Raw genomic sequence first — 27,558 nt, 5'->3', positions numbered from 1 at the left:
CTTGACTCAGGACATTAGGAGAGAGCCAACAGGAGAGTTGCAGTGTGTGCACAGAGGACTGGGTCAAAGAGCAAGATAGTTTTTATGGGTGCTAGCTTTTAGAGTTTCTTCTTTAAGAACAGCGGAGGGCATGGCAGTCTTGTCCAAACAGGCCTGGTGCATGAAGTTATTCCGACACTGATTTCTCTGACAGATACCTCCCCGGTATGTGAGGACTGTGCTGTGGTACAGACTCTGACAAACAACTTATACCCAGACCCATGGTTCATCTGCATTCTAAAATTAATTGATTCAAACATCCTCTCTCATTCAGGCCACAGTGAGGAGACACAGAGAAGTGACCCGTGTGAGCGCAGATACAAACGCAGCAGCATATCCGCAGGGCAAATCACTCACATGACTGCAGGGACACAATTCCTGTTTACCAACAGCAGAATGCTTGACTTGGCACACAAGGACAATGAGATGGACATCCCGAGTGCCAGTCCTTTCTCCTCGGTGCCAGCAGCCATCATCTGCGTGAACGTCCTGTGGATCCTTACGTAACCGTGAGACCCTGATAGCTGCCGCACGACTTCTGAACTCTGCGACCTGTGTTGCACGCGCGTATAGTCGTAGTAACGTTGGCTAGCTCAACAAAACAAAAATGTAACGCTAAACGCAAGGGGGGCGGCGTTAATGACTAAAGTTACCGCAGTGTGGGAACGACTGCGTGCTCGCCAATGCGAACGACAAATCTCACACATATCTGTTCATACTCATTAAACTAACGTTGCGGGTGAAACACTGTACACACATATGCTAACAGTTGTCGCTAAGTTACGTTGTCACATACGCACCCTTTCTTTGAGGGATGTGTTTCTCAGGAAGGCCATTTTTACACGGCATCCAGATCTTCTTCAGCGGGTTTTGGGTAAGTTCCCGCGGATTCGACGGTGTTCCGTCCTCCATTCCGCCTTGCGGTGAGGTGGAGGCAGCGGGGACACGGGGTCTTTTCCCGTGACGCTGCCCTGAGAGTGACCGGTTTTTCATCCGCGCTGCTGTGCGGTGATGGAGATGGACCGGGGTCGCCCGGTCTTTTCTCTCTGTGCTGTCGTCACGTGCTGCGGTCTGGCCACAGTGGCAAGCTCACGGTCGGCCGTAATGATCGCAGTAGGGGCGCAGCAAATATTCTGCGTAACCGTAAGTGACAGGCTAAGTGCTCAGCCACAAAACACAATCTTAAAGGCTCTACACACCCATGGTTCACCTACACAGGTGTTTTCACTTATTTTGCCAGATTTCTCCTCTTCTCAACACTGTGTGGGCGTGTACGGATTGTGATTGATTCACATCTCACCCAATCTCTTGCCATATTTGTTGGTGGGACAAGTTACACTGTAATTGTTCTTATTGGCGCACTGACTTTGGAGACCATACATAATGTCAAATGCGGCTTCGGACTTCAACCTGAGCAGAGATGTAATCAGCCAGAATGATTCAAAATGCCTGTGTGGGTGTGCACTTTTACCATGTGAATAAGACTGCATTCTGTTTGGCCTTATCATAGCACAGTGGTTTGCTTTAAAGGTTAGTAAATGGTTTATGTCTACCTATTTTGACTATATTTACAAAATGTAATGTTAACACACACAGGGTGAGGGGAGTTTTCCTTTGTGTGCTTAATGTTGGTAAAAGGTGGGTCCTACGTGTCACGTTTAAGTCACCCTCAGTCCAAGAAACAGGATGACCTCTGTCTCTCTGGCAGTAGTTCATGCAGCTGTCTTTCCTTTTGTGGGCATGACAAAAGCTGGGTAGATTAGGAATGAGCCATCTATGAGCCCAAGGACAGGAGATGTACTTCTTCAATCTTAAATATTTACAGACTGACTCTCTCCGCCTAGAAAGCAATATGACCTCCAGCTCCTAACGTGAGACCGATGAAGACGCCGGAGGAGGAAGCGAGGAAGAGAAAAAGAGTGACCAAGCAAGAGACATGAGTAAACATTGAACTGGCTGTCACTCGTTGGCGTGAGCTAAAAGAGCTGAAAGGATGCAGGACAGATGCCGAGCTGGCCTTCTTGCTGTTGGACTAGTAAGTAATAACTTATTAGCAGGCTTGCTGTGTCTTGTGGTGTTGCGCTTGCTTGATGTTTGGCTGTGTTAGCAAAGTTGTTGAAACCAGACAGAGGTTTTGCCTCTAGCTATAAATCTTGAGTTGCTGTTAGCAAACTTACTAGATACAGACACTACTAGACACAATTGGACATCTGTGACGTTACTGTGTAGCTTTGTTGGCTAGCTTGCCACACATGTTTCAAGCAGCATTATGCTGCTGCTGGTGCAGAGCGCCGGCGGTGCCGTGCTATAACCGTGCTCGGCAACCTCCACTGACATAACGTTTATTTTTTGAAAACGGACAATGTACACTGATCAACATTCAGAGCAAATGTAAGCGTACCCGAGTTAGCCACAGGCTATTTTTCATCGGCAGTCCCCTTGTCAGATGTTATTGGGCATCTTAAAATAGTAAACTGTTATAATACAAAAAAATAAATTATACAATAGACAAAAGGTAAAAATTACACTGTGTTAAAAATCACAAACAATCGAGTAAACAAGATGAGCAGATGAAATCTAAAAATAGATTATACAGTTATTGTTGGTGGATGGGACCAGCGTCAGTGCTGACAGTGTTGATTTTCAATAAGCCATTTTTTAACATTACTACAAATGAGTAATAGGATGGGGACTCTCTAATTGATGGTGGGACTGAGTTCCACTGATTAGCGTTAGCTAATGGCAACGGCGAAGAGACAGAAGTGGATGTTGACGGAGGAAGCTAAGAAGAGAAAAAAAGAGTGACCAAGCAAGAGGCTCCCGGACGAATGCGAGATCTTTGTGAAATAAAAGGTTGCAAGACAAACTCTGAGCTGGCCTTCTTTCTGTTGGACTAGTAAGTAATAGTGCTGGATGTGTGGTTATGTTAGCAAAGTTGGCAACTTTTTAGCTTTTGATTGTAGTGTAATCACAACAAATGCAAACGTACAGCTGTTATCTACGTCAGCGTTGAATTACACTCTGAAAGGTAGGGGCATCAAGAAAAACAGTTTTACATAATGTTGAGTTTCCTGAAACTTTCTTCATCAATAAGGGTTGATTCACTCACCAAAATGCTCAATGAATGAATGAATGAATTAACGAATCAATCTGAAATCAACCAACCAGTTCTTACAAACAACACAATTTAATCATCTAAACTGTGCTGATGTTTTTGGTCTTCAGATCATTTAAGTCAAATGTATGAGCTTGTTTCTAAATGTGGAAAATGGCTTTCAGTCACACAAGAAACATCTGTGAGTCACTGTGTTTTGAAAAAGGAAGACATGGAACTGAACGAGACAACTTGCGGTGTGTCATGAGGACAGACTACAAAGTATTGATTCTGTTTGAAGTAAACTTTTCCTTTTGAGCATTTCTAACAGCTAATTCTAAAAAAACATGCCATAAGCAGCGGGCATTTTAACATGTCACAGCAGGAAAGGCACAGGTGTAAATAAGAACACATTTTCTTACAGACACTTTCTTACACATGAGCTGACAATCTCCATGAGGTGGCAGCATTACTCTCCCCTTTTTGTGTGTGTGTTTGTGTTGACCTGGGTACTGCCAGTTTACAGGAAACACCTGTAAGGCAGATTTTGTCCAGTGCAAGGTGCCGGAGAATTTGTACAAAGGTGTTTCTAATATTCTGTCCTCTGAACAGAGTGCCTTTCAAATGAATGCAGCTGAGTACGACTCCACCACCATCACAATGGCCTAAGAAATGACCACAGAGATAAGCCCAACAAAAACGAACATTATAAGCTTTCCACAGACAGGATATTTTGCAGAGGTGATGGACTGGACTGCACTGCACAGTTGTGCCTGATATAGTGGTAAGTCACTGTACATTTTCAGGTTAAGAGGCCTATCTGTTAACTGTTCCTCATGGGCTATCTGATGCACTGATTATATTAAGCTTTAGAGTCATTCTGGTGGTGCAGTAACAGGGCCCTTGACCTAAATATGGTGAAATGGAGGTTTTCTAATTAAATAGCTCTCAAATTCCCTGACTGCTAGTAGACTATATAATTTATATCAAGTTCATCACGTCCACAAATAAATGGCACACAAACTCATGCTAGGGATGTATTTTTAGCTTTTTCAGCTGGCTAATATAAACACACAGCAGTGCAGAGTTGTGAAAAACCCTTACAAACCGTGGCACATCCTGTAAAGGCCGGTTAGGCAACACAAGGTTATTATTTGGTGGGCTATTTAAAGTAGCTTATCTTATCTGCATTAAGCTTGGGTAGCCTTTCAGAAACAGCAGCAGGCACGCTGTGCATTGATTTGTGAACTGTGAAAAATGTCAGTTCCCAGAGAGGGTAAATGAGGTGTCTTGCATGCTGCACACTGGAACATGAACAGGAAGCAGATCTGTGCGCTCCTCCTCCACCTCCCAGAAGCTGCCAGACTTTGATTGCAGCTAACAGCCCTTAGCCTGTAACGTTAGTACCGGACAAGTCATTTCCCAATATAGTATGTTAACATTATACACTCAAACCAGCATTCACCCACGTGGAGAGGCTCGTGGAGCAGCGTTTAGAAGACATGGATTAAATGCCTTGCATCGCAGCCCAACATGAGCAACAGCCACAAACACAAACAAACAGCCAGAAAACGCAAACCATTAACTGCAACGGCATGTCCAGCATGATCCGTGTGTGGAACATGGCAACAATAATAGCCTATTAATAACTGAGAGGAAACCTGGCAGATCAGCTCCAGTCTGCACGAAGCAATTAGATTGTGGGATAGATTGGGTTTTTTAGCCTACATGTTTCTGCAGCAGCCCCCAAAACACCCGTCTGGCTCTTCGTCCTGTGTTAACGCACAACTGCTGCTGTTATAAACAAGGCATGGCCACTGTAAGAAAAAATAAATAAATAAAAACTAGGATTGCTGCCTGTAGTTAGCACTATGTAGGGTAAAGGTCTCGGTGACAGCGCCAACACACCGCGCAGCACGTCGCCTGTTGTTTACGTCTTCAAGGGCTGCACGAACCCTCTCCGTCTGTTAAAGATGCACACTTTTAAGCTCCCGCATGCACGGCTCTGTTAAAGCCCCCCCAACGCGGCGTCTCTTACCCGCTCTGCCCTGGTTCTGTGTGAGCTTGGGTCTGCTGGAGCAGCCTCTCATCATGGGCGTCTGTCTGATGGAGCGCAGTGGCCGGCGGTGTGTACGTGCGTCCAACAGCAGCCTGCTGAGCGCTTCCAATGAAGCTGACTGTACACACACCCACCGTGTGATGTGTGTGTGATGTGTGTGGGACCTCAGACCGGGACGAAGGCTTTCTCCAAAACTGGATGGAGTGAGGTAGCAGCATACCTGCCCCCTCCAATGCCCCACCCACCTTTTGACAGTTGGACAATGTCTCCCATCAGTGCTGAGGGCTTCAGTGTTACCCCGTGACACTGATCTATATTTAGGATACTACATACATTTTTAGGAAACGTTACATTATACACGTACACATCTAAACTACATAGGTTTATTACAGTTCTATAGACGTAGCATAATATATATTCACCACAGACAGTAAGATTTAATAGCAATATTCTGTATTTTGCTTGTATACTTAGGCATGCCTTATAGGACACTCCTTAATAACATACATGTTAAGGATACCAAATATTCACTGGGAGTTTTTTTGTTGCAAAAAAAAAACAGTTGCAAAGCTTCCAAAAGGGCGAGTTTTCCAGGAACAGTCTATCTTGCAGAACATGTTTTTCTGCACAACTAAAAATATTCACTCCAACAACTTTATTTTGACACAAATAAGCAGAGTACTCTTTAACACTTTATTATGACACACCTAAACCAGCACTGGGGCTGCCAGCCTATTGTTTTTAAAAGTTGTTTTTCTGCGTTGAACCTGTGTGTAACCAAGGTGTGGCAAGGGATCATCCAGAGGAGTCTAGGGCAAGTTTACTGGGAGGTCCTGTACCAGTCACAGGGAGAATGCCAGAACATCCAGTGGAGTAAGATATGGAACTATATAGGTGAGACGGGCATTTGTGATTGAGGCCAACAAGAGATGCGTCGACACTGAATGAGCTAAAGGGTTTCATGGCTCAGATGGGAGAGACTTATATTTTTTGTGATCAATTTTGAGAAATTTCTCAATGTTTGTTTTCATTTTGATACTAAAAAGGAATTTTCCCTTTTAAAAACACCAAGATAATTTATTGATATAAAGTTTTCAAAATGGAAAAACATGAAAAACTTTTAGGTGGATGTCAGTCAGGGGGTTGATTACTGTTTTATCAAGTATTAAATTTAGGTACTATATCCAATTTCAGCTCATTGAACCAGCCGTCTTACCGTGGCGGTACAATGCTATGAGATCATGTAAATCTGGTGGCCAGAGGAAGCACAGACATAAGGTTATTTCAGTGGCAATAATGATACCCTTATCAGCAGCCTGTGATAATGATGACACTAATTGTCGGGCACAAGGGCTGCAACTGCACATGTGTGGATTCATGAGACAATCAATCACACACGCATAGAAAAGAGAGAAAAAGAAAGACATCAGGGATTTGTTGAGGTCTGTACAACAGAAAGGAAACCAACTGAGCATGACAGACTGACTGAACTATTTCAGGCAGAGCTATGTCTGTCTTTGACTGTAGCCTAAAGTACCAGTAGATTTAATAAATAAATCAATCAAAAATAAAAATAATTTCTTGTCAAAAACAAATATTTAAAACTTTTTTTCTTTATCTCCTGTGAATAGTGCTGTAAAACAGACCCCTACTTTACCTTTATTAGGTAATAAACACTTCTGTTGTGTTGAGGTTTGTAAACCTCTGGAGGGGGGCAGTCTGTGGAATAACACAAGTAGGAAGTGTATGACACACTGATATGTCAACATCATTAGTGTAACCGATAAATGCTGTAATCAAGTCTGTACCCGTCTCCACAAAATGGCTGATGTGCAAAGAAAAACCACTGCCTCCCTCTCATTTGCAACATACTGTAAAATTCCACCCACAGACACCTTCTCATTGTCTTATTCTGAGAACATTCATACTTTCTTCTTCAATGAAAGGGAGCACCAAACAACAGCTGAGGGGTCATGCTCTATTTGGCCCACATCTAATCATGGCTGACGTTCACAGCTGGGAGGCCAAGTAATTTTTATATAAGCTTCCCCTAATCTATCCCCTAAATACTGCTGGGGAGCGTGTGATCGAAGTAGGGGAAAGGTACTTACCATAACCTAAACATAATAATGTTGACCTTTTCCACCACGGCACAAACACCAAGTCAGATGGCTGCGTCGCAAATAACTACTCCACTGCTGCTATTTATAGCAGCCTCACAAAGCCTGAAAGGCACGATTACAAAAACAATACTTCCCAGGTCCACACAAAAAACATCGTGCGCATGAACACTCCACCTCTTACTTGATAAAGTTTTATTTACAACAGTACGGACAAATGCAATCGCTACATGGAGTAGATGTACTTTATAAATGATGGAAGGCTGCACCGTCTTGCTCATGTTTTATTGTGAAGTGAAACTTCCTCCCTATTACTAGAAGCATTTCACTCAACCCCCCCCTCCCCCTCCCCCCACACACACGCAAACCTTTCTCAAGAGAAGTGTCACAACTTATCTATGTACCACAACCAGCCATTTCTCCACTACTGCTTACATAAAACTCTCTGGCCTCACACTCACAGGAAGCATACAGGTTGCATGCTGCCTCTCACAGCTACATTAAGAGGACACAGTGTTGATCGGCAGCAGTGAGTGACACTTACTGCTTTGGTAGTACGTGTGTCGTGTGATGCCCTTTTATTGATGTTTCTATGAAAAATGCTTCCTTGGGTCATTGTGGAGGCTACATATCATGGACAAGACAGTCAGTGTCAGACTTTGCTTTAATTCCAGAATGGAAGGCAGCAAAAGACAGGCAATATTAAGACAACGCAGGTAATAATGTGTTCACAGTCTGTCTACAGTTGCTTTGTCTGTCTTTGTGTGTGAGTTGCACACTAGTGCATAGTTACAGAGGAGACTTCATATAGACGACCCAGCATTCAAATCCACAAAACAAGACCACTAAAAATACTTCATGTCTGCACACAGACACTCAGACAAACAGGCAAGATCTAAAAATTACATACATACATAAAAGTAATTAAAAACAGATACGTCTTATCAAAGTCAGAGATGGACGTTTATGTTTGTTCCTTTGTTGTCCCTTTATTTCAAGGAACATTTGCTCAACACCCAGTTTCTCCAGAGTCCTGAGCAGGTCTCTACATGATCTTCTCCAGCACATCTCCACCAACAGTCCTCTGTGTCTCACTGACTTTGGCAGACCGTGGACCCACTCTTGGCCCCGGCAGCGGCCTTCTTGCGTCTCTTGTTGAGTAGCGGGTTGCTGGACGTATCGAGATCTTTGATCTTCACCTGGTCGTAGTCCACACGCATGGTGGCTAAAGCGCTGGTCATCTCTTCCTGTGAGAGAAAAGGTTTAGCTGTGTGTTAGTCAGTTTTGGGAGTAACGCGTTACAAAACTAACACAATTACAGTAATGTATTGCTTTTTGCTGTAACACTAATATAACACACTATTTTAAAAAACGGTAATATTATTCCCGTTACAACGTCAGTAACGCGCGTTACAACGCATTTTAACCTGAAATTAAGTGGTGTTTTTTTTCTTTTAATAATTCACCAACACCGAGAAACATTTTCGCACCAGAAAATCCATGAGTATAAGAGTAGCGTTATTTCTTGTTGCAGGGTTCCGATGGTCGAGGTTGTAGGCAGGGTGCAAACTACGGGGGAGCTTGGCGCCTCTTGAGTGTGCAGCCCCCAGCCAATAACACGCGCAGGGTGTGAGAAAGTTATGAATTTGTGGACATAGCGCCAGGAAAAAAATGCTAACATAGCGAGGCAAAACTCCAAGTGGACCAATCTTGTTCCAAAACGAGAGTGAACCTGGGGTTGATGAGCACTGAATAAGAAGATGGGGATGAAGAGCGACGCGCAGTGGGCCTGTTTTATGACAGGTAGGCACCAGCGGTTAGCTTTGTTAGCTTGCTATAGTATCGGCTTTTTCATTACAACAAATGTGACGTTTCAAAAACAGTAGCTAGCAGACTGTACGTACAGAGAAGTACTACTCTCAACCAATGTAAATAATTTTACTTTTTGATAAAATAACCCTTGAGGTCTGTCGTGCTGAGTTTGAGTTTTCTGTCAAATACCCAAGCCACGCTGGTTACCGCAGCAGTCCCAAACCATCGTCAGAGACTCAGTGCTAGTGTCTGTAATGAGCTGGTACATAGTTGACGATAACTAACACTTCAGATGGCAGTTTATTTTTTCCCCTAACATTGAAAAACAGCAACGTTTTCATAAACAGCACTGGGCCTGTGCTGATGGTGTCATTTAGCTTGGGAGGAGAGGCCAACTTGGAATGTTTTTTCACAAACCGTGACCGACAGATCACACTCATTCTGCCTGGGCTGATCTATGCCAACTGGTTGAAGGTGCTGGAGGGAAACACAAAGGTGGAAAAGGTAGAGAAAAACCTGTCTGGGAACATTTTTAAGGGTAACCTCTCATTTTATAAATCCTTTTTGAGAAATGGCTGCTCAGGAGTACAATCTGTGAAACCTTTACGCAATGTAGCTTTTACCTATTGAAGAGAGGAACAATGGTGTATTGTGCGCATATCATTTAGGAGAAATTATCTTTTCATACCATATCACTTCAAACTTGCTCATTCAGCTGTTGTGAAGGAATGCGCTTTTTGCTCACATTTCCAAAATAATATGCGATTGCACAACTGGGACACTTTGCACAATAGCCTACTGGGGATTTAACCCCACAGAGACTTGATGAGACCAAACAGTTTTCTTGCTCTTTAAACACACTTCTTTGTGAGGTCCTTTGTGCTTAGTGTGTGTGTTAAATGTTTCACTGAACTAACTCATAGTATAGACTACAGTGGGGCCTTTGCTTCCCCCTGGTGGCCATTGTGGATCATCAAGATGGTGAGCCATAACAAATCTCCACTTTGAAACATTTGAGTTTAATTTACTGAAGGGTGTAAGAAATTCTAAATTGACTTTGCTGGCTTTCGTTTGGTTATCATCGCAACCATTAAAGGAGCGCTACACTGATTTTACACATACTAAGACTGTGAAAAGTGTTATATGTCGTCCGTGGCTCTGGAGGGTTTTTTAAAGGCTGAGAAAATGACCCAGATGATGTCATAGTGATGTCAACAGAGGTACATATCTAAGCCAGGGCTTGGAGACTTTTTAAATGTAAAGAAAAAGCATTAAAAACTGGGGGGGTGGAGCTTTACCCTACATGCAGGGTCTAATTAAAGATGCTCTTAAGTTGCATTATGGCAAATAAAGGATGCAACACTTTTGGAGCTTGCCCCATACTAAAGAGTGAAAGTCAGCATATATCAGACTAGGCTCCATTGATTTTGACCATTGTTTTTTGTTGTGTTTTTTTTTAAATCTGTCTCTCACTAGCTCCTAAACTTTATGGATGTGTAATACTTGCTGGAATGCCCCTGTAACACTGGGGCCAACCGAAAGCTTCTGACAGCCCAGCAGTAATGTAAATGTGTGACCAGAGGGGGTCAGCGTTGCTGTGCTTCTGACCTTCACATCCTCCCACATCTCTCTGTCTTCAGTCAGGACCCGGGTGGTGTGCAGCGGAGTGGAGGGAACCATCATGGACTGCTGCAGAGTGCACGCGCGCACACACACACACGCACACGCACACACACACACACACACACAGATACCGATGACAATATGAGCAAACAGATGCACAGACAAACAGGAAGCAGTGCAGGAAGTATACCATGTTTATCTGTAACACACAGATACTTACATTAATCCAGGGGTGGTTCATAAACTGAGTGATGGTCATTCTCTCGTTTGGGTCTGTCTTCAGTAGCTTATGGATCAAATCTTTTGCTGGAAGAGATAACAGAGACAAAGATAATAACTATATTAGTAGCAAGACACACACATGCAAATCTTACTGTCTCGTGAAGCTTTTCCTGGTTTTGGGGACAGACTGGCCTACTTACAACAGCAAATAGGATTAGAGAAGAGTGAGACTGAGTGAAACAGAAAAACGGCAGTATGTGCACAGAGTCACGCCTTGCTGCTGGTCCGGAGGAGGATGTCGGCTGTGAGTTGTCTGTAAAATGTCTCATAGAAGAGTTTGGACACTATCATTCGCTCTAAGTTTTTCGCAGTGTAAAATCAACAGTCAGTGAGTGTGGGAGGTGAACCAGAGTGACCTTCAGGGCAGCACTATACTTCCAACAAAGGCAAACAGAGACCATAGTTTACCTAAACCATAGTAGAAATATGTTGTCTGTTTACAGACACTGCACTTAGGTGAAGGCCCATGAAGATTAAAGAGGCACGAAGATGTAAACTGAGGCTGTCTAAAAGCAAAGTGCAGTGCTTCCCCCAGACATGATGTAATATATGTGTGACCAGCTGCAGCACGCACTAGGTTTTCTATATGAGAATGTCTTTGACTGGGTCATTCAGTAAAGTGGCAGTCAGTGCAGCACTGCTGTCTTGTGGTTTCCTGTTTTTTGCAAGGGGTGCTGCAAGCTTTACAGTGTGACCATGTCCACACTGATGCATGTAAATAATACAATGATGCTTGGTTACTCTGCTTGATCTCAGCAGAAAAAAGTTCCCCTCTAGACACGTTTGAAAGTATATCTTATTACTCTGCTATGATTAATACTTTCTTTAACATTAAAATGAAAGAGATGGAAATATATCTACTCTTTCTCCCTCATTGAGAAATCAATGAATTCCCCGGCCAACACCACTGCTTGAGCTGGGTTGACTGGTGGAAAGAGTGCTGCGCATCAAGCCTACAGCCTACGTGTCTGAGCCTCAGTCAGACTCAGATGAGGATGGTAAGTGTAGTTAGCATCTTTAATTAGTTTATGCTGTTTGTTAGCTACTAACTTGCAGAGGCTGACACAGCATTGGTGGTTGTGAAACATACAGAAATATCTGTTATGATGTTACAGTGCATTCACATCATTAATACGTAGTAGAAAGAAGCTCCAGAGTCCAGTTTGCCTTTGCTGTTAAAACCTTCACTAAGCTAGTGCAAACTCTCACTCTCTGTACTGACAAGTCTAGTCTGCACTGGAGGTTTCAGGTTTCTTTGCTGGTTGAAGTTGCTACATATCTCATCCAGTTTGCCTGGGGTACGTTTGAATCTCTTCTTTAAGAGAAGTGTACAGGCATCTCCCCTATCAGTACAGGAATGTGACAACACCTCTAGTGACAAACTTTCAGTTGGTAATGTCAAGGTCTTCCCCTCACCTTCCTGTGACACCTCAGCCCACTCTGGGTTGGGGAATTCATACTGGCCCATCCTGATCCTCCTCTTCATCCCCGGAGAAATGGCCTGGCCCGTGTTGGAGTAAAATGGAGGGAAGCCACACAATCTGCAGAGACAAACATGATTCAACTACGCTTTGTTTGAAGGAATCCATGTTAGAGCTCAACCCAGCGGTGGCTTTTCACTCCTGTCCAATCCCACTCCCACAAAAATACTCCCCTCTCAGCCCAATCCCATGAGTCAATCCAAAATCCTGAAAAAATGAGTCCCATCCCGTTCCCAATGAAAAACTCCAAAAATAGCGTTTATTCATATTAGAAATGCATATTTATATATAAAAACTGACCTATGATTCCCGTCCCAACCCCACACCCAGTACTCACAGGATGTACATGATGACGCCCAGAGACCACATGTCACATGACTTGTCGTACTTCTCTGGACCCAAAACCTCAGGAGCTTATCATTGGCGAAACACAGACATAGATTAAAAATTGTAATTGTGGTGCTGGTAAATACATATTTTCTCCCATTAAAACATCTGTCAAAGCCCTGTAAACAGTTCATCTGTCAGGAACATTAGAAAGGTTTGGAAAATAACTTAAAGAAACTTACCCACATAATACGGTGTATAACAGGGGGTCTGTAGAGGGTTGTGTAGCGTTGTCTCCTTAGCAAAGCCAAAGTCTGTTAATTTGAGGATGCCGTTTCTTTCTTTACTAGTGTACAGCAGGTTCTCTGGCTGGTTAGGAGGCAGAAAGAGAAGGAAAAAATTTGACACACTTTCCTTGAATGACCCAGAACTGAACACTCTTCATGATTTGGGTGGTGATCGTGATCTTTCTGCACCTTGATGTCTCTGTGCGCGATGTTAATGTTGTGGAGAAAGTCAATAGCCGTGCCAATGTCTCTCATGATCTCAGAAGCCTCTGGGAAGAAAAGAAAGAAAACCCACTCTCTCAAACCAGCCTCGCACAACAACAGAGACCATGTAGAAGAAAGGAACAAACATACTGTACTCTGTACTTTCCTGTCTAATGTTATCCAAGATGTCTGCCTTATTTCCCTTTTTTTTTTCTTGGGAATTATGGCTCATTCTTTCTCTCTAACCGCATGTGTTTATAACACAGTCCATCTCTCCGTCAGTCCTCACCTTTCTCAGTAAAGGCCTGGTCTCCTCTGGCCTGGATTCGGCTGAACAGCTCTCCTCCCTCCATACTGGAAACACATACACAATTAACATATTGTATAAATGACACTCCAGGGCATAATATCACCTGTATATCCCACATCTAATTTCAATGAAAGTTAATAACTAAGCAGATGCCGATTTTGATAGTTACAAAAAACACTTTAAGGATTCAGATGAAACAATATGTAGAAAGAAGATTTTACCAAATGTTTTGCCATAATAAGTGTTTTCCAATTTAAGCAATTTCTACTCATGTAGTGCAGTGCTGGGACAACACTGGGAAAATATCATGCAATCAGTGATGAATCAAGGCTGGAACTAATAAATAAATATGTTTTTTTAGATGTCTGGGGATGCACAAAGCATCACAATTACAGTATAACAGGTGAATTCCACAGGTGCAGAGTAGCCTGAAGGAGATCTTGCATTTTACACGAGGGTGGATATCAGTGCAAATATGTTGAATTGTTTTACAGTTCAAAACACTGAGGCTCTTGGTTTCATGCAAAGAGAAATGGTAAGTGAAACGAAAATTCTCAAAATACTGAGTGAAAGTCCTGTTTAGTAAAACAGAAAAGAAAACTGGATCAAAGAAGGAAGAAGGGAAAAGTACCAAAATATTTTTATTTAAATGAACCAACAGGGATTATTTTGACAAACAAAAACAGTAATATGGCTACTATTTGTTTCCTCTTTAGTCTCACTCATTTATGGCTTTGATTACAAAATAATAATTTACTGTATAACAACACTAAAGCTGATGGATTTTTGTACTGGAGACCTATGACCCAGTTCTTTAAAAGTTCACACACTCACCACCAAAAACGTTACTGTCACTCACCCACTCCCCATTTTCACAACCTGATGCCTGGAATTCTCCCTTCAGGCCCTGTGTTTGTGCCAACTGAGACATGGCTGTGCATTAATGTGAATTATGTAAATGGGTACTTTTTGTGGTTGATGAGTACACAGGTGCACACCAGATAGCTGAGATAAAACTGTGAGTGTGGCTGTGGGCTGCTGACTGCAGCGGGCTGTGCTGCCGTCATCCTTTGGCCCTTGCTCGTACAGGAAGCAGCTCACAGCAGTAAGAGATTACTGAGTGCGCACACACATACACACGCACGCACACATACAAGGCCGCTACAAACCATCCCACACAAATTGTTGTCTGTGTCAAATGCGATGATTAGATGAAGTTAGTGACTGTTCAAACTTCCCATGAACAGGAGTGTAATTTCTCTCACCCTCTGTGGTTTCTCCATTTTCCTCTGAATTATAATTTTCCATTCACAGGTAGGGGCAATAAAATGCACAAAGTTCTTTTTATGTATGCATGTCAAAGTACACACACTGTCTTTGGAGTCACTCGAGGTATTATCATGGACAGGCTATCATGACATGTGAAGCCCAGATGGAATTAAGTCCCTCTGTCCCCTGGTCAAAAATAAGTGCTCTTAAAGGCACTGAAAATGTACTAGAAATTCATAGTATGCTTATAGTACATTCATACTCCTAACATGCTTACTACAAGTATATTAAAGATATATTCTCTTGAGCTTTAACATACTTCTCAAAAGTCTACTTTGAATAAATTGGTAATAAATATATACATAATTAAACTTTAATAAACATGCTTAAATAAAAACATAATTTCTTGGGAACTGTTGGGCTTCTGTAAATAGCATCATAGAGTACGGTCTAGACCTGCTCTTTTATGAAAAGCGCTGTGAGATAACTGTTGTTGTGATTTGGTGCTATATAAATAAAATTGAATAATTTCGCAACACTTTATTTATTAAAAATATATTTATTTAACTCTTAGTAAATAATATTTAGGTATATTTTGTGGAAGTACATTGTTAAACAATTACACTTTTAGTGGGTTAAAACTTACTGCCAGCACCGGGGAATGAGAGGCAAGTCTGTTGTCAGGTAACTGTCACTGGACTGACATATCTAATATCTATTTTGATAATTTTGTGACATTTAATAAAGCATAACGTTATTACAGCGCAGTGATGTTGTGCTAAGTTATAGTTTTAACACAGCCGCACCGTAACTTTAGTCCTGCTAGTGTTTACAGCCAACAGCTGATGAGAGTTGTTCTGGGTCCACTTCAGAGTCCTACCGGGAGCTGAATTACCACAGAGGTCGTCTCCTCTCCAAAACAAACGGACCCGGACATTAAACCATTAAAACACAGCCACATAGCAACGTTAGTGTTAGCCCTGTGATGTTAATATATAGATTTTACTCATGGATAGGTGTTAGGCTACTGTATGAATGTTAGGCTGCTCTTTCAAAAGAGTGACTTTTCCCATCACTAGAATCAAGGTTTTCAAATCGACGACCCAATCACACAGCGTGAAAGACAGCTTTCACGCTAAAATGTCGGTAATATACGATCTCAGTAACCTGTTGCTGGAATTTGATGCATGAGATTTTAACAAGGCAGGCCTGTGCATGTGTGTGTATGAGCCCTCAATTCTGCTTTTGCACTGTTAAAATGACCAATGAGGTCTTTATCAGAGTAATAAATGCAATAAATATGTTGCTGTGTGTGTCCTAAAGAATAGGTTCACATTTTTATAGTCGACCTTAATACTCACATGTCCACGTTTACAGTACGTTATTCACTGTAATCATTATTCCTGCCCATATAGTCTGTAAAGACATTACCACAGCGGTCATTTTTGTATAAATTCATACTAAGGTTTAGCTATAGCTACTATGAATCATCAGCTAAGCATCTGCGTTAGACTATTCAAAAGTGGATATCTTCTAAAGGTACACTGTTTTTTAGAGATTTCTCTTCACAACCATGGAGGGGGTAATCATTACTGTGACCAATAACTCAATTATAAAAGCAATGTCAAAGCGTACACGTGTATGTGAGAATTGTTTTAAGACGCGCTTGAAATAATGTTTTTGTGTACTGCAATGCCTGACCACACGATATAATAGCATGTGAGGTTATATAAAATACTTTATGTCCATTTGTATGGTCATAGATCCTGTATTCAACTTTTAAAAGTTGAACCTACCCTTTGCCAACTTTAACCTACTTGTGCTAAATCCAGAGTTGGACCTTCCTGCCTTAGCTCAAGAAAATTAAATAAAGAATAATAATAAAGATTTGCTATAAGAAGAGAATTACAGTGTTTATAATGATATGCAAATGAAGAACTAAACTAGGTGGAAGTACTGGCCTAACTGAATGTTTAAACTCAACTGCTTTTCTTTTCTTTTAGAGCTTCCTGGGATCGTTGCCTCACTCAAAGATGGCTTAGAGGCCACGAAGGACCAGCTGGACCCTCACAAGCTCAATTTGCTCATAGGCATCTCTGGCTCCTGCACGCGATCACTGTTTTTGCTCTCACTACATGTCAACAGGGTCAGACTAAATAAACAAATATTCTTTTGAAAAAAGAATTAAAATTAAAATATTGTTATACATTAAGTAATTGGCTACTTTTGTACTTCACAAATTGGCTGCTGTGTTAATGTGAAATGTAGACAGAACAGTTGTTAAGTAAGTCTGAATGTTTGTGTTAATTGTTGTACCTGTTTAATAACATTTTATCATATACATTTCGTTGGCTGAATGTACAGTAGTGTTTATGTAATGTTTTTGATCATGTTGTAATGGAAGAACTGAGCATTAACTTCCCTTGTGGAAAACCATTTCACGTGAACCTAAACAGTTAGCATCAGAACAGTTAGACATGATGTCATATTGTGTTTCAGCAACTTTAAACAAAATAAATAATCTGACAATGGTTTTTAGTTAATTAGAGGTAATATTGCTTTGATATAGACAAAATAATTCCTTTTCTCTTCCACAGATGCTGTGTGATAAAGCAGTTTCCAAATCCCATAGTGTCTACAGTCGCAGAAAATGCAACGAGTCCTACTCAAAGATAACCGACTCTCCACTCCAAGGATAAGGATTGTGACATTTTTCAGTTTCAGTTTGGTTCCACCATTTGTACTGCATGCTTGTGACGGAGTACCTTCACTACAGTTGAGTAAGCACTTGGACTGCCATACCAATGAGCCTGACTCTTTGGCACTGCTCTCAAAGTTGCACGTTTGGTACCCTGTAGACCTGTGTTTGAATCTGGGCAGGGTGACTGCTCCCGCCTTTGGCTGCATATGGTGTCAGAAGTGGGATGGCTTGCCGTGAGGTCATCTGAGCCGGGTCCAGTGTCCAAACCATATGAGGGACCCCCATGGGTAACATTAATGATTGGATGTGTATAGTGTTCTTTTCAGTAATACTGGTCATATGTCATCATTTTACTGATTTTTATTTTTATTTGAAGGTTTTTTGGTCAAGAAGTGATGATGCTGTACCTTTTAATGTACAGGAATTTATTTTTGTAATGTCCACAAAATTAAAGTTTTTTAGTTGTCTGTATGTGTGTGTGTTGTAAAATACTTTTTTTTTTTACTGATTTTTATTATTATGCTAAAAGGGCATTTTGCAAGGTATTTTTAATGCATTAATAATGAATTATTCTCATATTGAATGGTTTCATAAAGCAGCTTCCCAAGATATTAATAGTGGCTCTTGGAGTATACTAGTAATAAATTACTAATAAGCTGAAATGCTAATAAAATTGTTAAGGGAACACATTTATGTGAAGTTTAAAATATATTTACTTTAACTTTTCAAGTATAGCACAAAAGGGTATTTTAACCTAAATTTAAAGAAGTATATTTAAATTAGTAAAGGTACTTAAAAACTAAGTATGTTAAAATATACTGCAATTATCTTAAAGTTGACTTTAAGTATTTCTAAAATGACACTTAACATACTTTAAGTTGTTCCAAAATAACACATTTAATATACACTTAGTATAGTACAATTAAAATGTTATAAGTGCATCCAAAATAAGTGCTACTTAAGTATATTTCTTTTTCACCTGATCGGGTGACTGACCTTTAGCAAATATTAATGTTCTGCCCTTAGTGGCACAAAGCGTCTACTTTTGTCTCAGCAGACACGCATGAGGCTTTACTATGCGTGAAAATATAGTGAATAAAATTATAAACACTTTTGTTTTTGCTCCCATTCATTTTGAGCTGAACTCAAAGATCTAAGACTTTCTCTATGTAAACAAAAGGCCTATTTCTCTAAAATATTGTAATCTGTGTTAGTGAGCACTTCTCCTTTGCCGAGATAATCCATCCACCTCACAGGTGTGGCATATCAAGATGCTGATCAGACAGCATGAGTATTGCACAGGTGTGCCTTAGGCTGGCCACAATAAAAGGCCACGACCTTTAGCCATCTCAACATGGTGGAAAAAACAAATGTTGTCAGTTGACGAGGAGGAAACCACGTGCTGATCTGTGGAGATGGCAATATCTTGTTAAAGGAAATGCGTGGGGTTACAAGTCTGTCTTCACCACAAAATGTATGTTCTCTTCTTATCACCAACAGATGGAAAAATTCCAGTGGAAACCTGTGGAAACTGAGTCCAGCGACTGTAACTTCCCATTTTTCGGGTCAACTGTTGACATTAGTTCAAAAAGTTCCTTTTTAATATCCTTTTTTTATATGTGCTCCTGCACAGAGCTGTGGCTTATGGGAAATTGTAGTCACTGTAAGCTCTGTTGCCAGCTTTGATATTAAATTGCAGGACTCAACTTTTCAAGAATTCATTTGGACTGAATTTAATCCCTCAGTTTATCTGATCATTTACACTAAAAATCACCAAATATGGAGACATGATAAGAAAATAAATGGTTGTTAAAGAAACGTGATCTGATAGGTCAGGGTGTGTATACTGATGAGTAGAGGGGGTGAAATGTGAATCATACCACTCCATGATGATGAGCAGGCACTTCTTCCCATGATGCATGTTCTCATACAGGCTGAGAATGGGAACAATATACGGCCCTCCTGATACTCGCCAGTGGAGCTCCACCTCTCGTCTGGCTTTGGGACTGTCGTAGAGAACCTGGGAGACACACAGAGAGAATGAAGATTACAGAATGAATCCGTGATTAATAGGAAATTATTTTGGGGGCATGACTGGACTGATGAACTCAATGTATTAATTTCTATTGCTAAATTCCACACTGGTTTCAGTGGAATTACATTGGTTTTATAGATAATCATGTTATAGGCCTCGTTAAACAAACGTCTGTTGTCCAGGTTAACGATTCTGAGCAAACTGTAGACTAATCAACAACTAACAAAAGTTAAGTTGGATGCTTTTAGTCTCATGTAATGAATAACAGAAATATATGACTTTGAATATTAATTAGTGTATCAACAGTAGTGTTGTAGTACTCGAGACCTTTTGATGGTCTTGGTCTCGTCTCGGACTCGACCGCATTTGTATTCCGTCTTGTCTCGGTCTCGGACATTGAGGACTCGGGATTTTATTTCAAGACCAGTCAAGACCATAACTTAAAGAGGTGTTATTATGCTAATTTTCAGGTTCAAAATCTTAATTAGGGGTTGTACCAGAACAGGTTTACATGGTTTAATTTTCAAAAAACACCATATTTTTCTCATACTGCACATTGCTGCAGCTCCTCTTTTCATCCTGTGTTGTACACTCCGCTTGAGCTACAGAGTGATGCATCTTACTTGTACAAAATCTTTGATGGGAGTTGCACATGCGCAGTTCCCAGGTAAGGACTACTAGCCAATCAGAAGCAGAGAAGGGCGGGTCGTAAGAAACAAGGTAGTGTGATCCAAATCAAAGCCGCTTCAGACTGTGAGCGTAACCTATCAGATGGTATAAGTTACTCACAAGTCCACAACATCATTGTTCCACATCTTACCATCAGGACTAAACGTTGAACTGTTGCCGGTGTTCTGACGATCTATGCTGCCATGCTGAAAAATGCTGCCATAGTGCAAATCTATAGACTCGACTCTACTTGGCCCTGCTCCGTTTTCCATTACAGATAGTACCCAGAGATAGTACGTAGCTTGTCGTCATAGCGACGCCACACACAACTGCCGCGACGTAATGTTCAATGCGACACACACACCAGCTCTTAAAATATATCTACGGTTAAAACGTTTCAATATTACTCAGAATGTAAAGACAGACAAGCGGTATGAAAACCTTCCAGCTGTGTTTTCCTCTGCCGTTGTTGCTGCGGTCTGTGTGACGGCCTCGCAAGCTCCCCCGCAGCCACCACTGAAAATATTCAAGCATTTTTGTTCCGCCATCACTTCTCGTAAAACTGTCAATATTCGAAATCTACACAGCTGATTTCTCACCTCAAAACCTCTCAGAAGTGGATTTAGTGATGAAATTCCATACAAAAACTAAAGCTTTCTGTTGCTGGCCTCTGTCTGGCGCACACAATGATGATGCAGCGAATAGTGAATATTCTCTCTGACCAATCAGCATTCGGCTGTGTTTTCACGTTACATTTTAGTAACCCTCAGCTCGCTTGGAACGGGGGTGAGGTGATATGAAAAAAGGGAGATGGGAACTCCCTTTGAGCTGGACTTTGGGCTTTTTCACTTTGCAAACCTGTTACAAGCACAAAAAAAGAGATATAACTCAATAAAGGAGAGGGGAAAAGCCAAAAAGCATAATACCACCTCTTTAACATATACTATATCAATAAATTGCTTTTGCATTGTCTGATGTATTTGTTAACATCCTGACTTTGATTGGATGTAAAACGTTTGCTTCAATTGCTACAAATAACACTATTTAAAAATGTGTTGTTACCCCAACGACCGTCACCCCTCCCCGCGATGGTAAACATGGAAAAGGAGTGTCAAATAAAGACGGTTAAGTTGATTTCAGTTCTTAGTGTTTGTATATGGGTGTTTTAATGTGAATGTGGATCTTTCAGATAAATCTGAGAAGTAGCCTACATATGATCTCGTTCCACATTTTTGTGTGTGTCATGCAATGTGGGGAAGTGGTCTTGATCTTGACTCGGTCTCACCCTGGACACTAATCAACAGAACAAGCTGCCACTATTTTGATAATCAATTAATAGTTTGAGTAATTTTCCAGGCAAAAATGCCAAGCGTTCTCAATTGTGAGGATTTGCTGCTTTTCTCCTTTTTACATCATTGCACATTCAATATATTTTAAACTGTTGGTGGGACAGATCAAACAATCTGAAGATGTGACTTTGGACTTCTTTTTATTTACTTTATATTCTTAAATATTTTATAGTATAAATGACTGGATTAATCTAGAAAATAATAGGTAGATGAATCTATAACGAAAATCATCATTAGTTGCAGCACTCAAGTTGACATCATAAAGAATCTATAATCATACCTTAATGAAAATTGCAACGGTATCACTTAGACCCATTACAGCCTCTAAAATCCCTCAAATCTACAGCATCAATGTCAGATATTATCGGTATACTCATTTGATCAACAACAAACCTCTTTTTGTGTAGTCTTACACGGTTAATTAATCATTAAATGTGTTGTTTTAGTTGGTGAAAAGGGAAAAAACCCATTCGGTGGTGTAGATCCAGTAACAGAAAAAAACAAACTAAAGCTTGTAATAAAAACAATAACGGACCTATTGACAGTCTACGTGCAAGCTGTCACACAACAGGGTGTGTGTGTTCAACATAAGCGGGTCCACACGCACACTCACACACAGAGCAGGTGGCAGACCTTGACATAGCACACATCTTCAGTCAGTGTGTATTTTTACATGTGACAGTGATGGAGTGGTATGCTGCTGTTCCCAAGGTTGGTCTGGTCACAGATTGAGCCTGGAGTACATAGCACACAGAGAGGCTGACTCATGGACGTATGACAGACACACACACACACACACACACACACACACACACACACACACTTAGCACGTGTTTAGGTGACTTTAACATTCTCAAAATGTAAAAAGAATATTTATAAAATTTCAGATTCACTTCTAAGTGAGGAATTATAATAATTTCACATTTCTCGGGAACTCAAAATGCCAGAAGAGCTCATAGCGTTGTGTTTTTTCTTGTTCTCGCTGATCAAAGAGGAAGTGAGGGCCGAGTGTTTCAGAGCAGGAGGGTGTTGAAAGTAGAAGTTGAGGGTTTCCGGAGACTTGTGTGTCTGATCTCTCAGTACGTATATCCTATTTTATAAAGCAAACAAGTGGGACGATTTTTTTTTGCTATGTCATTTATAGCTTTATGACTTATCAGATCAGACAGCATGTGAGCTGATTTCCTTAATATCCTGCAATGAACCAGAAATTGGCCACAATAAAAGTGGACTGTGTGGATTAAACACACATATAAAACACCGAGGGAGAGTCAACAGAGAGAATGAGACAGACACAGTTAATCTTCTGATGGACACTTTTCTTATGTGAGGCGACATCATGGAGACTAAACGCACGCTTGTCCCTGATCCTGCTCTAAGCCGATCAACCACATCCTCACCCTCACCTGAAACCTTCTCCTCACTTCTCACACACATCTATATCGCGCCGACGATGTTTACGCTCTATTAAAAATTAGTGGCTGTCACAGCGCTGGTCTGTATATCTTGATAAAAAAAAAGGTGGTTTATCTTTACAACCTCTACCAATAAAGCACTGCTCATGAAGTTTATCATAAAGTGGTCTAGGAAGTGGTATACAGTTAATAAGTGTTACACATTGTGCTCTAATGAGTGTCTATACCTGCCTTGTGCACCAATAACAATGCTATACTGCTCCACTACATTTAGCTTATGTCTAAAATCTAATAATTAAATAATTTAAATATATTATATCATTGGTGCTTTTTTTAAAAACAGTTTTTACCAACACTTAAAGAGTCTACTCCATGGTAGTGGCTCTGTAGGCTGTACTTATGCAGTTGAAACTTCTGACCTCAATGCGTTCCAGGTGCATGGTGGTGCGTGACGCCGAAAGTGAACGAAAACCATGGCTGACCGTGACAAAGTGTACACGCAGTTGCACCCTCAGCAGTGCTTTAGGTGTTAATTAAAAGGATGGCAGTTTAACTGCAACAACTGACATACATAGCCTATACGTTACTAGTTCTGTGTACCCCTCTGGCAAGTTGGTAGCCCTCAAGTAAGTCAATGTTGTAGGTTACGCTTCCTAATGTTTTGGCATTTTTAACAATAAGTTTTATGCAGAGAAGATGACTTTATGAGATTCTTTTCTGTAGCCAGCTACCTAATGTGCAAAACATATTTCTACAACAATATACATGCAGAACAGGTTTTACTATATGATCGTATGTATTATTTTGATTTAAATACATGCACATATACGTTTTGTTGCCTTTTAGTTTATGGTTTACCATTTACATTGTGTGCTTCCATGGGCGCCGACATTATTTTGTGACGTCATTCAGCTGCTACTCGTGAAGTCGGGGTACATATTTTTTCCCCGAGTTCACAAGTAGGAAATCCGACTTAAAGTGGCGTTCCACAGGACTTCCTAGTTGGAGGACTGAAATTTCCCAGTTCCTGGAACACAGCATTAGGCACAGCGATACTTTGAGCTGAATGCTCAACAAGCTCACAGGAACTATGCTAACACGCTAGTGATGAGCAAGTGTAACATCTACCATGTTCACCATCTTAATTTAGCATGTTAACATTTGCTAATTAGCACTGAACACAACGTACAGCTGAGGTTGATGGGAATGTCATTGACTTTGCAGTTATTTGGACAAATAAAAAGTTGGAGCTGATGACCTGATCAGTAGGATCTGTCCTCTGGGCTCCATGAATGTCTGTAATTGACATGGCTAAAGATTGGAACTGAAAATTGACTAAACGTTCTGCTCAAGGAAGGAAAACATCCAAAGCATATTCTTGCATGTTTTTCCATGACATCCAAGGTAAACTTTGTACAAAGATCCTTAATCTACAAAGGATCTCCTGTTGCATTGTTGTTTCCTCCATACTACAGTCAAAGCAGGAGCTTGAATTGCACAACAAGCAGCTGAAGCCTCAAAGTCAATGGAGACTTATAAACCCAAACCTCTGAGACTGATGAACTTTTTTAACAGCACCGGCACAAGACCTGAGGGCAGTTTTCACACACAGGATTTCTTCCATGCAGTGTCTGACCAAACCACTGAGACAAACACGCCTCAGTTTGGTCTCTGTGGGTCTCAGAGGAAAGCCAGATGTGACACCCGTGTGCCAAAGGGCTAACCACAAAGTTGAACACACACAGTTATGATGAAGGGATTTTGACTGTGAGTGGAAATGTGTACACAGACCTGTTGCTTGTAAAGCTTTCTGTGCTGGAAGGCTCTTCAGGCGCTAAAATGGAACAATCACCAGCCAAATATGTGCTGTCAATGGTATTAACAGTAAATGGCGGCGCTGAAGAGGTGTGCCATGCATCACAGGGCTCTCCCAGGTCTGTCTCCTCCCAGGAGTCAGACAAATTCAAGTTAAAAGAACCCTAATGACTGTAAGTGAATTACATTAAAAAGGTGGCTCCCCTCCAGCTCTGCTGCAAAGTGGATTAAACCAATACCCATCCATTACGTTTAGCGCTCAGAGCAACACTTGATTAAAAAGCCAGTGAGACAGTCAACTCTCCTCACCCCCCTCCACATCAAACACTCTTGATTATTTCCTTTTGCCTACTACTTGTACATATACAGGAAAAGTCGTAAATTAGCCTAAATGGCAATAAAGCAGAATAAAAACTCCATCAGGTCCACTCAAACTGTCACAGTCCAATTCACAAGCAAACCAACATGGACGCCAGTAGAAGCTACAACAGAGAAGGAGGTCATTTCATGAGCGGTTTCTTCGTCATCTCAAACCTTTTAACAGGGTCATTAGAGAGCAAAGGGGTGTGAGGTACTTTCTGAAAGCTGGGGTTACCCTGACCTGCTGTTAGCTTTCTCCGGTGGAAACTGAATCAGCTCTGAATGAAAACAAATTTCAGATTGGATTCAGCAAGTAGCCCGGAGATATTTCAGCAATGTACAAATTGTTAATCAATTCTCTCTCGCAGTCTGATATGATGCTATCAAGCATCCTATCCCTCTTGGCTTTAGGTGTTTTGTTTATGACTTCCTATTTTCTGCTGCAGTTCATCTCTTTTTCTGTCCCTGGGTCTACAGCTCTGCTTGTGACACTGCCTGGTTTGGCAGCTCAGATCCAGATGGATTACTGTAAACCAGTAATCTGTGGCCCAGAGTCTGTGGCCCAGTGGTGACAGGTGACAGCCTGACAACCCATGCTTGTATGCGTCAACGTGTATATGAATGTGTGCCCAAATTCCTACTGCTCCCGGAATAAGGTGCCACTGTCAAAATCCACGTGCCTCTATGAAGCAGCCTAACGTTTCATGCTGAAATTCCAGGAAACACAGCTCCATGATCACATCCAGCCTGTCCAAACGTAGAACATGGGCACCATGTACAGTACGTCATAGCTTGGAGGTGCATGTACACCAGTTATAGTCTTTCTAATAAGCTTCAGTGCTACTCTGACTCCTGTTAAGTCTGTGACAGAAATCTGACCTCAGCAAAGGTTAAAGTGTTTGAATCTTGGCTACAGACTTCACTTATAAAGTGAACCCACTTTATAACTTCCAACAAGATCTTAAACACAACATTGTACAGTTGCGCTTGTTTGCATTTAAACTACCAATTCATGATCTAAATCTAAACAGATGTGTCTAGATTCACCACCAAAGTTTGAAATAGGCTACTCCTCTGCTGCAGCTGTTACTCCAAACTGATTAACAGGACTGGACACTAAACAATGACTAAAACTATTTCCAGACAGTCAGAAATATCTTACATTGACTTTATGTGTGTAAGCACACTAGTAAACCAGGTGTAGGCTATTTTTCAATTCTGGTGGAAACACACAAAAGTTTTAAATGATGCTGAAATTGAATATATTTGAACTGTTTACTTTGTAGTACTGACTAGGCAAACTGAGTTTTACTTATGAGGTGTGTAAAGTAAGCTGAGGGGGTCAATCCTCTACTGCTCTGTTAATAACATACTCTTAGGTGTCAGGTGACTTCAGTACCTTCAGTGCGCACTTCTCTCCAGTCTTCTTGCTGAAGCACTGAAGGACTTTGCCATTGATCCCTAAGCCCAGAACCTGACTGGAGATCTTATAATCGTCAGTCACTGCGTTGCGCTTTATCTCCAGTTTGGGATAAACGGGTAAGGGGAAGTGTGTGGACCCGCCGTCCGCGTCCTGTCCGCCAGCAGCTGCGGCGGCGGCGGCGGGAGCGGGTTCCTCCTGTTTCGGGTCCTCAGCCGGTGAGTCCGGCTCAGCCTCAGCCCTTGGCGCTTGCAGCGGTTCCTGCTTTTCGTTTCCATTTTGTAGCATGTTCACGCCTGTTTGATATCGCCAGCGACTACTCGGGAGAAGAAAGCGTGAGTAATTCACCAAAGTAATGCGATGACTCCTGCTGCCCTCCGGTAATTGCGTAAAGCTGAGAGGAATCCTAGAGCACGTCTGCCTGTCCCGGGCACCGCAGCCCGTGTAAGGACTCCACACAGTAATTCCACTGTATCTACAGTATAACTTATAAAATAAGCCTTGTTTAATCTACACAATAAAACATTTTCCTCACTTAACTTAAACTCCCGCCTATTTATTTGAGAACTAATCTGTCAACGCTGTCTCTTCAGAGAAATCCCGATATGTAAGAACATCCGAATGTTCTTTAACTCCAGGCAGAGAAGACTTTAACAGACAGCAGCGATGATGATATTCTGGTGATCTCAGTTTCCCGTTGACCGGGAGTCCTTAGGTTGCGCTCACATGGCCAGTCACTGTCACTGCTCGTTTAAGCGCCACCCTCCTACAGTTTAGTCTCATTTCTCAACAGGCCCTATGTGGCCGCCTTAAAGGAGCAGGACGTACAGTCACTTCAGTATTAAGTGGGCACTGTGGTGACCAAGAGAAGCTGTTTGTTGTCTTAA

At 41.4% G+C, this 27,558-nt stretch overlaps 2 protein-coding genes and 2 long non-coding RNA genes across 7 annotated transcripts in view; 2 read left to right on the top strand and 2 right to left on the bottom strand.

Moving 5' to 3' along the window:
* Positions 1 to 5,359, bottom strand: part of pfkfb4a (6-phosphofructo-2-kinase/fructose-2,6-biphosphatase 4a) — a 14,965-nt gene extending 9,606 nt beyond the window's left edge. For 2 of the 4 annotated variants that reach the window (XM_046028383.1, XM_046028382.1), the window contains exon 1: positions 5,172 to 5,359. In XM_046028383.1, the coding sequence (XP_045884339.1) occupies positions 5,172 to 5,226 (55 nt within the window). In that variant the 5' untranslated portion in view covers positions 5,227 to 5,359. Of the gene's footprint in view, positions 1 to 839; positions 1,143 to 5,171 lie in introns of those variants that run through there. The other 2 variants (XM_046028380.1, XM_046028381.1) reach the window with 2 other exon arrangements.
* On the top strand, positions 1,360 to 11,005 carry LOC123956294. The gene is made up of 3 exons (XR_006821502.1): positions 1,360 to 1,569; positions 1,884 to 2,074; positions 10,601 to 11,005. It is a non-coding gene; the product is annotated as an uncharacterized LOC123956294 (long non-coding RNA).
* Positions 7,959 to 27,558, bottom strand: mapkapk3 (MAPK activated protein kinase 3). Its single transcript, XM_046028384.1, has 10 exons — positions 26,651 to 27,558; positions 19,489 to 19,628; positions 13,618 to 13,682; positions 13,314 to 13,393; positions 13,080 to 13,206; positions 12,848 to 12,923; positions 12,446 to 12,570; positions 10,968 to 11,053; positions 10,733 to 10,813; positions 7,959 to 8,559 (listed from the first exon to the last, which is right to left on the bottom strand). Exons 1-10 carry the CDS (start codon positions 26,957 to 26,959, stop codon positions 8,404 to 8,406), a joined length of 1,245 nt encoding a protein of 414 aa, XP_045884340.1. The 5' UTR covers positions 26,960 to 27,558; the 3' UTR covers positions 7,959 to 8,403.
* Positions 16,611 to 18,079, top strand: LOC123956295. The gene is made up of 2 exons (XR_006821503.1): positions 16,611 to 17,053; positions 17,505 to 18,079. It is a non-coding gene; the product is annotated as an uncharacterized LOC123956295 (long non-coding RNA).

The sequence above is a fragment of the Micropterus dolomieu genome, linkage group LG18 (genome assembly GCF_021292245.1).
Source record: "Micropterus dolomieu isolate WLL.071019.BEF.003 ecotype Adirondacks linkage group LG18, ASM2129224v1, whole genome shotgun sequence".
In the NCBI taxonomy this organism is placed as follows: domain Eukaryota; kingdom Metazoa; phylum Chordata; class Actinopteri; order Centrarchiformes; family Centrarchidae; genus Micropterus; species Micropterus dolomieu.
This window is presented reverse-complemented; position numbering and strand designations above follow the sequence as displayed.

Excerpts from the sequence above, each read along its gene's own strand:
- mapkapk3 (XM_046028384.1), bottom strand. The coding sequence starts at position 26,959 with ATGCTACAAAATGGAAACGAAAAGCAGGAACCGCTGCAAGCGCCAAGG. Across the intron at positions 12,571-12,847 it reads GGCGTCATCATGTACATCCT|ATTGTGTGGCTTCCCTCCAT; the intron begins GTGAGTACTGGG and ends TTGTCTCTGCAG. Across the intron at positions 8,560-10,732 it reads AGATGTGGGAGGATGTGAAG|GAAGAGATGACCAGCGCTTT; the intron begins GTCAGAAGCACA and ends TTTCTCTCACAG.